Raw genomic sequence first — 12,692 nt, 5'->3', positions numbered from 1 at the left:
ACCGCGCTATTAACTAGGAAGAAACAAATGCTTTGTAAGGGCACAACTTCAGCGTCTTCCCAAATCAATGATGGCTGTTACGGTGGCCGAGCAGTGATGTAGTGCTCACTCTGCAATCTGCTGGTCTTGTCTGCTGTTTGCAGCCTGCTAATCGATAGCTGCTTGTTAGTAGTGGTGCAGCACAGGAGACAGTACGGCTACGTAAAGCTCTGTCTCCCTGCTCCTCACAGTCAATACAAAGGGCGGGGGAAGGGAACTTTCACGGGCCTCTGAATACAGTCTCGAAGTTGTGAAAGTTAAAATTCACGCTGGGGTGGCCTTTTGTCCAATCACCAAGCAGCAGCTGCTGTATTGAGGGTGTTACGTCATCAGACTGCGCCCCAGTGAGAGGCTTCTGCTACCGGCACGCTGGGATGACCTTTTGTCCTCACCGGGGACATTTCTTATCCTGATTGGTGTTATAAAGAGAGTGCTGGTGAGTGCTGGATACACGGCTTTTATTTATGTGGTTTTCTTCTTGTTTGTAATATAAGATCGTTACAGGCTGCTTTGCTTCTATCCTGAGACTGCGCCAGCTCTGGCATTTCAAGTACACAGAGGCCCAAAAAGCCCCCCAACAGCCCACTTAATAGTGACTGTCAATTGTAATTTACAGCAGCCCATCTGGCATTTGCCAAAACCCACAGATTTCCTGGCCTGGACTGTTTTTGTTTTAGGCAGGGACGAGCTAACAATTGTAATTGCATTATATACAAATCAATATAATATAACACTATTTCTTATCCACCAAAAAATAGAACACAAGAAGATAGGCGCTGAGGCAGGATTAACTGGTAAATCATCAGTGTTTATTTGCCAACATCATCATCAGTGTTGGCAAATAAACACTGATGATTTAGCAGTTAATCCTGCCTCAGCGCCTATCTTCTTGTGTTCTATTTTTTGGTGGATTACTTATTTGCACCTACGGTGGAGGTGCCTCACAAGAAGACTGGGCAATACTATTTAAAGACTTTTCGGTATCCAGTCAACCTTGATTGCTGTGTGAACACTATTTCTTATGTTTATTTATTTGCACGTGTGAATGGCTGCTGCCATGTTTATAGCAGGACCTTTGCCACCCTTGAACATTACCAGCCATGTGACAAGCCTATCCATTGGGTGATTATCATGCAGTCCTAATCCCCTTTTCTTGCCAGATGGTAACACACAATCCAGAATACCCAGACTGGATCATTATTACTCTAATGACATTGAGTTAGTTGACGTCTAGTTTTATGAACAGGTCACTTTAACAGTATAGTTTCAGGAGTGCCAGACCTGTCAGTCATGTGATCTTTCTTTAATGCTGTTACATTAGTACCCCACCCAGCTGGAAAATCACGCTTCCCTGCATAACTTAAAGAAGAACTAAACCCCCCCCTAAAAAGAAAAGCCCCATTCACTATCCTCCATTCAGCCCCCTCACTGCTTCCTCCCTGCGTAGTCCATAACTTGAAAAAGTGTTCCCGGATTGATTTATCCAGTAGTGCAGCGGAGCTCGTGGGTGCTATATTTTGTATCTTTGGGTTTTTTTGCTAAGGGGCTGCTAGCATTTGGAGCCAGTCTGTTATTAGCACAAGCTGCACTTTCACCGGAAAGTTCCATAATTACTGAAAAGGAAAGTCCAAAGATACAAAAGATGGCGCCTATGCGCTTTGCTGAGCTACTCTACTTGGATAGGTCAGCATTACATCCAGGGACCTTTTTTCTATTATGCTAGGCCCAGGCGATGTATAGCAATGCGGATTCTCTGCAGCCCTTATGCTCCGTTTGCCTTTTCAACCGCGTCTGCCTGCGCCCTAGAGGACAATTCTTCCGGGTGCAGGCACACCAAGAGCAGCGGGGCAGCAGATTCTCGGCCTGCAGAGAAATGTAGGCTGAGACTTGCCACTTTCTGGCCCTGGCCTTAATGGACTATGTGGGGAGGGGGGCCAATGGAGGGTAGTGGATGAGAACTTTTCTTTTTATGGGGTATAGTTCTCCTTTAAAGTGTTCAGAAACACACAGATAAGATCCTACAAAACAAAGTTTCATACTATTGAATGTGTGTATAGGAGCTTGTTGATTCCTACTATGAGTATTGTTCGTTTTTGGATCAGGCAGGTTTGAAAATGTAATTTTATGGTGCATTGGAAGTTGAGGAAGAGTAGAGGAGCTGCAGCTCTTTTTCTCTTCTGCTTGAGCGCAAACAATCAGAACAATGTAAAGGTTGCCATGCCGTGTGTGGCCCTTCAGGTTAGGGCCACACTGGGCCAAAATCAGTCTGGGAATTCCGCACCCCAATTTCAGCCCCTACTGCAGGCAGTAGCCTCTTCTTCTTTCATGTCTTGAACCCTGGTGTTTGCTCCAGTGCGAACACACTCTGTCTGTTTCGGCGCAAAATTCGAAGTCTTGCACTTCTTTGTCATTCGCCAGATGTATTTGCACTGGAGACGACACAGTGGTTCCAGATATGAACAGAAGGGGGATCATACTACCAGCGGAAGGGACTGAAATCAGCCTATGGATTTCAGCTGTCTGATTTTGGCCCTGTGTGGCCCTATCCTTATATGTTCTTTATCCAGTCAACAAGCATACCTGATTGGCCAGTGTATGGTTACTTTAACTCTACCATACTGGGGCTACATAATAAAGTAAAGGCCAAAGTGTTTTTTGTTTTTTGTCTGAGGGTCAGTGACCTTGACAACCAGACATCGTTTTTCATTTGCAGGCTGGAAAATAGGGCAAAGTAAGAGCAACACTCCGGTCCCTTTAACATAAAGAGTAAAAGTTAATTCCCCTTTAAGGTGGTTCTAACATTATCAATATTGTTTTTAAATGTAAGGTTACCAAGGGATGACTGAAACAGACATCCTGGTACATTGAATATGCATTTCTAGTGAATGTGACAACAAGGACAGAACAGTAGTGGCACAGAATAGTGTTCCATGTTCTTAAGTGGTGGTTGTCTGTTTTTTAAAACCAGCACCCAACCCGTACACGCTTTACCCGTGCCTGACCCACTTACCCGCATTTGCAACCCCATGGATTTTCACCTGACACGATCCCCGCAGTGTTAGCTGTGCCGACCAGAAGCGACGTCACACCGGTTGGTTTATACCATTAGGCCACTTCGATTTTCAGCTGTTTCCCCTTGATTAGTCACCGATAGCCTCCCCACTTCAGAGGATCAGGTACCTGCGGGCCACCTGCATACTGGGCAAATGAAGAATAATTCATCCGAGTCCCAATCATATTGTGGGTATTCCACAGGTACCCGTTCTGATGCAGGACTCTAACCCATGGCCTGCTGTAAACAGCATAGAAAGTCAGAACCGACACAGGAATGTGGTTAAACTATGTGCACAACTGCATCATGCAAGCCCCTTAGTCTCCTATGTACCGCTTCTGTTTTTATTTGGACTTTAGATGGTTTGTGCCCTCTCCCTTCCTGGGCACCAGAGTAAAGAACTGAGAGAGTTATGGGTGTGAAACCTGCATGCATTCTGCCAGCTGATCTTGCCTACTAAAAAAGCATGTTGGTTTAGTTGTTTTGTTTTTTTTTGACACATGCATTTGCTATTTTTTTTTTTAATGTCTTTCTTTTATTTAGATCATATTCTGAGGTATGGGGCTAGGAAACCTATGGAAGAACTACAAAGTTTTAATTGTTATGGGAACAGGTCTTGGACTTGTACATTGGGGATGGTATAATATTAAGTCAAACCCAGCCTTCCAGCCTGCAAAAGAAGATTCTCTGGAACCAGAACCTGCCATATCTGCGGAAAAAAACACAATGAAAAAGGGCAAATAACACCCTACTTTACTCGATCTAGGTATGTTTTCTTAATGATCTGTTAAAGATTCATCAAAACACCTTTAACAGTAGGGGAAATATTACAATTCCCAAACCTTGCTGAGACTAGCTAGAGCAGTGATCCCCAACCAGTAGCTCGCGAGCAACATGTTGCTCTCCAACCCCTTGAATGTTGCTCTCTGTGTCCTCAAAGCAGATGCTTATTTTTGAATTCCAGGCTTGGAAGCAAGTTTTAATTGCATAAAAACTAAGTATAGTACCAAGTAGAGCCTCTTGTAGGCTTCCAGTCCACATAGGGGCAACCAAATGGCCAATCACAGCCCTTATTTGGCACCCCATGGGACTATTTTATGCTTGTATTGCTCTCCATCTCTTTTTACATTTGAATGTGGCTCACGGGTAAAAAAAGGTTGGGGACCCCTGAGCTAGAGCTAAAGGAAATTAGTGTCATGGCTGTTAGAAAACATATACAGGTATGGGAGCCTTTATCCAGAAACCAGTTATCCGGAAAGCTCCAAATTATGGAAAGGCCGTCTCCCATAGTCTCAATTTTATCCAAAAACTATTTTCTTTTTCTCTGTAATAATAAACAGTACCTTGTATTTGATCCAAACTAAGACATAATTAATCATATTGGAAGCAAAACTAGCCTATGGAAAGATCAGTTATCCGGATAACAGGTCCCATACCTGTAGTAGCACCAGGGTATCTCATTTGTAGCAATTTATCATGTCTTATTAAATGCTTTTCAACTTCTTTTTACTGTACTTTGTCTAAAATGGGATATTGAATGGGTTCAGTGCTTATTTTACATGCTACGAAAATATTCCCAATAAGCTCTCTTTGCATCAAAAGTAAAATTGTATGCTAATGAACAGACTTTCATAGTAGATGGCATGCATAACTAATTACTGTCTTGTTTCTTTCAGATCAGGGATAGCTCGTATATTCATTTGTTCCTTCAAGGAGAATGGTCAAAAAACAGATGTGGATAAGAAAGAACTGGCTGTGGGTAGCTGGCATATCCTTTTTAGGCATTCATTTTGGAACGCACTTTATTCAGAAGCTAGCAAAACAATCTGCAAAGTCAACTTTACAGCTGAAAGAGTCCAAAAACAATGACTAACCCAACTGGCTACTTCAACTTCCACGATTGGTGGTGGGGTTTATGTGTGTGCTGATGTGATCTCAGGTGTGGGACGTTCCTTTTATAATATGAATAAAAATATGAATCTATAATTACAGACCGTATTTATTGTTGGGTAATCCGATTAATATTTTACCATGTCCAGAGTTGAACCTAAAAAGCCGTCCGTTTGTACATCGGGCCCTCTGAACATCCAATCTGTGAGGGAGTCGCTCAGTGTTTTGCATGGAGTTATTATATCATGTTATGGCCCATTTGGCAGAATCAAACAAATCCATAATGGCACCGGCGGCTGTGTTCTTACTACGTCACAGTCCTCTGCCTTATTCAATGGCTTTTCTGTCAGCAAACCAGTAGCAAAGCTGCTTGTAGCTTCCGTAAGGAATCATATATCGTGTTTCGGCGATTCCGGCCTTTTTGCAGCCAACCTATGTTGCCACTTGGTCGATCGCTCTTTCAATCTTAACATCGCACGGCACACAGTAATTAACATAAGCAGGAGCCTTTTGAATACTTGCATCTGTTATCTGAGTTCTGACGACTGTGCGTGTAAAATAAAAGTCGATTTTGATAGCAGCAAGCCATTGCTGTGCTTAATACGTTCTGTGGTTTCTAGCAAGCCGGCTTGTATGCTGACTACTCAAGAAGCAGACTACCTCAGCACATTAATTCTCAAAGCCTTTATCTGTACCATTCCGGATAAGCCAGGGCCCAATATTGTTTTAGGGAAAAGTGTTGTTGTACCCATTGAAGGTTGCAGTGTATTAGAATCTTCTGTGGTGTCTGGCCTTCTCATTGAAATGCCTGAGTTTTGTTGGAGCAGATCTGTACCTTCCAGTGGATTACCATCTATAGACATTAAACTCGCCTTGTTTTCCATCTCACTGTCTGGAGACTTGGGTGATACAGGAGAAGGGACTCTGAGCTTACTCCGTGGTGTTGACACAGAAAGAGTTATGCTGGAGCAGCTATTGATCCTTGGGAGAAAATTAGTCGATGATCGTATCAACTTTCTGTTGTGCCAAAAAGTTATCCATCCATCCTTGAAGCAATACCTTAAAGAGCACGGCGTGGTTGTTGTGGATAGATTAGGTGCAGCTTTAATGGAATCCATGAGTCAGATGACAGGTAATGTGTGTTTTTTTGTTGTTGTTTAATTGAGTTTCAGTACAAAGGGTTTCAACCTCAATTTCAACAGAGTGGTGTGATGAGCAAGCATATTACTTTTTTTTAAAATCTCTACACTCTTACCCCATAGTACATAACATATTTAGAATAGACAGTAATGCTTTTTTTTATACAGTTATGGGATCCATTTTCCAGAAACCCATTAACCAGAGAGCAAATACGGAATGGCCATTCCTATAGACTCCATTTTATCCATATAATCCAATTTTCTTCCTTTTTCTCTGTAATAATTAAACAGTAGCTTGTACTTGATCCCAACTAAGATACAAATAATCCCTATTAGAAACAAAACCAGCCTGTTGGATTTATTTTTTTGTAGACTTAAGGTATGAAGATCCAAATTACGTAAAGACCCGTTATGTATATTATATATATATATATATATATATATATATATTATATTATATTATATTATATATATATTATATATATATTATATATATGTGTGTGTATATAAATATATAGTGAATAAAGTAGCCCATATCGTAAAATAGAAGTCATCGAGGAGTGACCATCTAAAAACCACAAGGCCGAAGGATTCTTATAGCCTCATATTTTACAACAGGGGGTACTTTATTTATTATAATACATAAGTGTAAGTGAGACATGTGACAGAAATACCATCACCTGCTTGAGCACAAACAATACGACCAATGGAAAGGTGGACATGCAATTAGGCTAGAACCAAAATCAGCCTGTTTAAATCCACAGGCCAATTTCAGCCCCTACTGCAGGCAGTAGCATTCTTCTTCTTTCGTCTCTGGAACCCTTGTGTCGGCTCCGGCACAAACCCTTCATAAAAAATAAGAAACATTCTAAATATGGTCAATTACAAATTCTATACTGTTTTTTAAATAATACAGTTTTGCCTCGAATATGTATTAACGCTCATGGTTTCTCAGCTGTCCGTCAGACTGTGACTCCAACTTTTGGTCAGCCCTTTCCCTGTGGAATGCAGAGCTCCACATGCTGTATGAGCACAGGGCCAATGAAGAGATGTTAAGGGTTCTGGGACTGGCAATACACTAGTAATACACTAGTTCATATCCCATGGTGACCAGCTGAGAACTGAACAGATTCCATGGAAGGGTCCGTGTACATTTGGGCAACAGCCAGAGAACCGCTAGAAGGGCATTCTTCTCTTTCCTTAATATTTTAAGCAAAAAACAAAAACTGGTATGTGCATTCATTGTTCTACTTGCAGCTGCCTTCAAAAAGCTAATCATTGATTGGTTGCTATTGGTAACTGCCCATGGGCAAATTTGCCCAGTGTTGATAAATGAGCCCCAGTGTGCTCTGTTTGCTTTATGAATTGCGACTGATATGGCAACAAAAATGGTTTTACAGAAATGTTTTGCTGTCTTCTCAATAACAGGTGCACAGCCTATAGCTTCTCTTGGTTCCATCCCCTACACTTGCTATGGCAGCCTGCAAGGCCTTCAGAAACTGTCTATAGGGTCCAAGCTTTATATGCACCTTATTCCCACTGGCAGCTCCGTGTGCAGCTTTGTCCTTTGTAATCGAAGTGAGACGTCATTAAAGGAGCTTACGGTAAGTACATGTTTCATTGTGTCAGCAGTACTTTTCTATATATTGTTATCGACTGTCCAACACCGTGTGTCATTTAAAGGAGACATACAGGATAAATGAAAAAAACATAATTTTGTAGACAATTATAAGTAATATATGCCGTTGCTTAATATTATCTTTAAAATAGCCCCTTTATTGGAGCTACCTATAGATGAAATACAAGAACCAATAGCAAATATCACTCTCTGAACACCCCTTTATTGTACATTGTACTTTAATAAACCTGATCCTCCTAACGGGAGGTTTGACTGACTATCACAGACTGTTTTTCATTTAGAAACTTGAGGAATGTTGCTGCTTTTGTGCCAGGCTGGAACTGGAGACCAATTAGAAATCACTGAAATGTCCAGCAGTAGCACTTGTCTTACTGTTAGTTCCAAAATTGTCTGCATTAAATATATGGGCTGGTTTATACAGTTGTGAACTTGTTTTGCTTTGAATAATGAGTTTACAGAATAAGAACAGGTTTATTTTGATCACAGCGGACCTGCGAGGCAGCAGAACGTGTATTGCAGCTCACTCTGAAGAACCCATGGGTGTTGCTTGGTGGTGGCTGCACAGAAACACACTTGGCAGCAATGCTGAGATACAAGGTAAAATACTTGCTACAGACTAGAACTGTTTCACTTTCTTGCGCCCCTCAAAAGCCAGTGGCTTGTTGGAGACATGAGCTTGGACACCCTAATTAGAGATGGCTCAGCAGCTTGCAGTTACCCTATACATCCCTTTATTTCCCTTCCCACATTTTATTGGGCTTATGGTTACTGTTGCACACAGGATAGTGCACCAATTATATCATGCCTCAGCTGTTTAGAACTATAATTAGCAAATAACATACATAAATAAATAAGTCATAATTTTCTCTCCCTGTTTCAAGGAGCATCTTACTTATCATGCTCCACTGCTGTCTAAAGTAAAGCATTTGTAACCTATAGTGCACCCATATTTTCTATCCTGGAGCATCACTGATAATGGTCTAGTCTAGAATATAGGTCTGTATTGTCTGTCTGTGTTGGCTGTCAGCATTTTCACTTAGCTGCCTTTAATTGTATATAAGTGCCAGGTTAGATTTTCTAAACCATTATAACCAACATTTTGACCATAGAAGCAGTTAAAGGGATTGTTCGCCGTTAAGTTATTTTTTAGCATGATATAGACATTGATATTCTGAGACAATTTGCAATTGGTTTTAACATTTTGTGATTTTTCAGTTATTTATTTTTTAAATTCTTTTAGATTTTTCCATTTTTTTTTTCAGAAAGCATATGTAATATGCCATATTGTACATGTTATACTTTATAGGGATGCACCGAATTCAGGATTCGGTTCCGGATTGAACCAGGATTTGGCCTTTCGCAGCAGGATTCGGCCGAAACCTTCTGCCTGGCGAACTGAATCCGAATCCTAATTTGCATATGCAAAATAGGGGCGGGAAGGGAAATCGTGGGACTTTTTGTCACAAAACAAGGAAGTAAAAAATGTTTTCCCCTTCCCACCCCTAATTTACATATGCAAATTAGGGTTCGTTATTCGTCCGAATCTTTCACGAAGGATTCGGGGGTTCGGCCGAATCCAAAATAGTGGATTCGGTGCATCCCTAAGGGTACAACTACACGAGCGTCTTCAATGCGGATCCGACGCGGTGCGCGCATAATGCAGGCATCAAGTATAACTACACAAGCGTCTTCAATGGGATTCCGGTGGATACAATGCGGTGCGCCAAAACGCAGGCGTCAAGTCGGATGCGACGGAAAATAAAGTAAGAAATAAAAATGTCGGATGGTGTCGCAGCGTTCATCCGATGCGAAGCGACTGTCTCATGCAGACACTGCACTCTACATCCGACGGTCGAGTCAGATGAATGCTGCGACACCAACGGACATTGCTTTATCTTACCTTATTTTCCGTTGCATCCGACTTGACACCTGTGTTTTGACGAACCGCGTCGGATCCGCCGGAATCGCATTGATGACACTCATGTAGTTGTACCCTAATACATTGACCTCTTCTATACAGACTAAAATAAATTTAGGGAAAAGGGGAGGACCTCCCCTTTTCAATTATTTAGTGTTTTGTTCAGCAGCTCTCCAGTTTGGAATTTCAGCAGCTATCTGGTTGCTAGGGTCTTGTTTGCCTTAGCAACCAGGAAGTGGTTTGAATGAGAGACTGGAATATGAATAGGAGGGAGACTGAATAGAAAGATAAGAAATTAAAAGTAGCAATAATAATAACATTGTAAGCTCGCAATATCAATAGATTTGTGGCTGCTGGGGGTCAGTGTCCCCCATTTGAAATCTGGAAAGATTTAGAAGAGGAAGGCAAATATTTCAAAAACTATATTAAAAAAAAAAAACAAGAAGTTGCTAGGAATAGGACATTGTCTTACATGCTAAACGTTAACGTAAAGGTGAACCACCCCTTTAATACATATTGAGCATAGCTAGAGCTTCGCAGTGATTGTTCTGTGTTTCAGAGTGCCCATGTGCCCAGCAGTTGCCTGACACAGCTGAACTGCACAGCAGCAGAGTACCAGCAGGTGACAAATGGCTTCTGCATCTCATTGGAATCCGTAGCTCGAAATCTGGAACACGACGGAGGAGAAATGTTCATTGATTTACAGAGGGGTCATTGCTGGTCTGCAGCTCCTGATAGTGCTGTGGATTTCCTTCGCTCAGATAGTGGGCAGCAATGCGGCTGTGGAATGCACAGAAAAAGAGAAGGTTTCAAGTGGAATGCTCTGGGAAGTTGGTACGAACCATTCTGTCCTCGGGGGAGCACAGAGACACACTCCTACCCAAAGGCGGACAAGCTTGTTTTTGACTGTTTTGCTGCAAAATGTAACGCCTTACAAGTGGCTGTTAATACTGCCAGTTTAATTTTGGACCTTTCATATGTAATTGAAGACCATAATTAAGTACCAATTTCTTAAATATGTGTATTAAGATTGATTGATAAAGCACACCTTGCTGAAGAAGTGTTTTTACAGTGGATGCCTCAAATTACCTTAAATCATTTTTCTTCTGATTAAAACTTAAATGTTGTGAGTTGGGGTAAATATATTCTAGTAACTAAACTATTTTTTTTTTCCCATAGTTCTTTTAAAGCAAATAATTCTCATTGTTAAAAACGATTTCCTTTTTCTCTGTTATAATAAAACAGCAGCTTGTACTTGATCCCAACTAAGATATAATTAATCCTTATTGGAAGCAAAACCAGCCTATTGGGTTTATTTAATGCTTAGAAAGGTTAATTTATTACCAGAACCTTTTTCTCAGTAATAATAAGACATTACCTGGTACTTGATGGCGACTAAGCTGCATAAAGACATGATGGTGGCAAAACTATCCTGTATTTAAATAACCCAAATTAGACTTGACAATGCCATTTTAATTAAAGATGCAAATAAATATTAATAAATTACGAGGTCCCATCTGGCGGTGTCCGTATTATTTTTTTAGCTGTAGTTATTGGACATTCTGGTGCATCGCAGTGTTGTTGGTGTTTAACAAAGTGTTGTCTCTTAGCATCTCTTCAAGGGACTACTGTTATATTGTACTTAGGAGAAGTATTTAGCTAAGGTAAGTCTTGAGATATTCAGGATACAATGCATTTAATTTGAACAGCTATCCCCAACCAGTAGATCGTAAACAACATGTTCCTCTCCAACCCCTTGGATGTTGTTCCCAGTGGCCACAAAGCAGGAGCTTATTTTTAAATTGCTGACTTGGAGGCAAGTTTTGGTTGCATAAAAAACAGGTTACGGGTCAGGGCACACGTTCAGATTCGGGGAGATCAGTCACCCATCGACAAATCACGTCTTCTTCAGGGGAACTAATCTCCCCGAACTGCCTCTGCCGGCTAGAATGTAAAACGCTGGTGGGATGGCACTCTGAGCGCTTAGTTTTCCGAAGTTGCCTCTTGAGGATACTTCGGGCGACATCGGAAAACGAAAAGATCCGAGGAGATTTCAGGGACTAATCCCCCACGAATCTGAGCGTGTACCCTGACCCTTACTGCCAAACAGAGCCTGCTGTAGACAGCCAGTCCACATAGAGGCTACACAAATAGCCAATCACAACACTTCTTTTGCATCACCCAGGAACATTTTTTAAGCTTGTGTTGCTCTCCAACTCTTTTTATATCTGAATAAGTCTCATGGGTATAAAAAAAAGTTTGGGAACCTCCACATTTGAAGAGTTAAAGAAACTCTGTCTTTATTGGTTAGAAGCCATGCAGGCAAGGTATCAGTAGACATGTCGTTGGAAGGCAATTGTGAAAATTAAAACCTATGAGTATTCCAGAGGAGTCAGAAAGTAATACAAATGCATAAACAGGTGCTCAATAATACTGAAGTGTTTGGAGGCTGAATTATCAGGAAGTGGAAGCTATATGAAACCTCCCAGATGCTTACTAGAAGTTGTCCTTCAAACCCGTGTGAACAAGAAGGCCGTTGTAAGCAGGGTATGTATTTACTACACTTGGGGTTCCATGCTCAGGGTGACCATCAGGTGCCTATATGGTAAATTAAAAAGTGCATGGAAGAAAATACGGTTGGATGCTTGCCAGCTAAATCTGGTGGCAGGGTGGGGGGGTAGTACCTGAACCTTTTCGATTGGTGCATATAGAGTCCAGCTTATTGAAGAACATGTTCATAGGCTGCAGCTCAATTGTGTAACTTAAACCCATTGTCTTTGTGTTGTACCACTATGCAGAAAAGGTATAGAAAGTAAAGTTCCATTATTGCTCTATAATGTTGCTTTATGGTAGACTTGGATATCGATACGCCTACCTCCTGTAGAGTGTTGTTCGCTTGTTAGGCTGTTGTGAAGGGGTTTCTCTTCACCATGGAAAAGATTCTGAGATCACCACGGTTGTCTTCCATGGACGTCCAGGTTTTTGTGCATTGCTGAGTTCACTGGTGCTTTCTTT

At 41.3% G+C, this 12,692-nt stretch overlaps 1 protein-coding gene across 1 annotated transcript; it reads left to right on the top strand.

The window, feature by feature from the left end:
* Positions 1–5,122: 5,122 nt before the first annotated feature.
* Positions 5,123–11,183, top strand: mkks.L (MKKS centrosomal shuttling protein L homeolog). Its single transcript, XM_018262788.2, has 4 exons — positions 5,123–6,113; positions 7,549–7,724; positions 8,246–8,356; positions 10,237–11,183. Exons 1-4 carry the CDS (start codon positions 5,123–5,125, stop codon positions 10,675–10,677), a joined length of 1,719 nt encoding a protein of 572 aa, XP_018118277.1. The 3' UTR covers positions 10,678–11,183.
* The last annotated feature ends 1,509 nt before the right edge of the window (positions 11,184–12,692 follow it).

Source organism: Xenopus laevis, chromosome 5L (assembly GCF_017654675.1).
Source record: "Xenopus laevis strain J_2021 chromosome 5L, Xenopus_laevis_v10.1, whole genome shotgun sequence".
In the NCBI taxonomy this organism is placed as follows: domain Eukaryota; kingdom Metazoa; phylum Chordata; class Amphibia; order Anura; family Pipidae; genus Xenopus; species Xenopus laevis.
The sequence above is the reverse complement of the archived record's forward strand: the minus strand, read 5'-3'. Positions and strand labels throughout refer to the sequence as shown.

Coding starts and splice junctions, on each gene's coding strand:
- mkks.L (XM_018262788.2), top strand. CDS start 5,123: ATGTCCAGAGTTGAACCTAAAAAGCCGTCCGTTTGTACATCGGGCCCT. Junction 7,725..8,245: donor CGTCATTAAAGGAGCTTACG/GTAAGTACATGT, acceptor TTTTGATCACAG/CGGACCTGCGAGGCAGCAGA. Junction 8,357..10,236: donor CAGCAATGCTGAGATACAAG/GTAAAATACTTG, acceptor TCTGTGTTTCAG/AGTGCCCATGTGCCCAGCAG.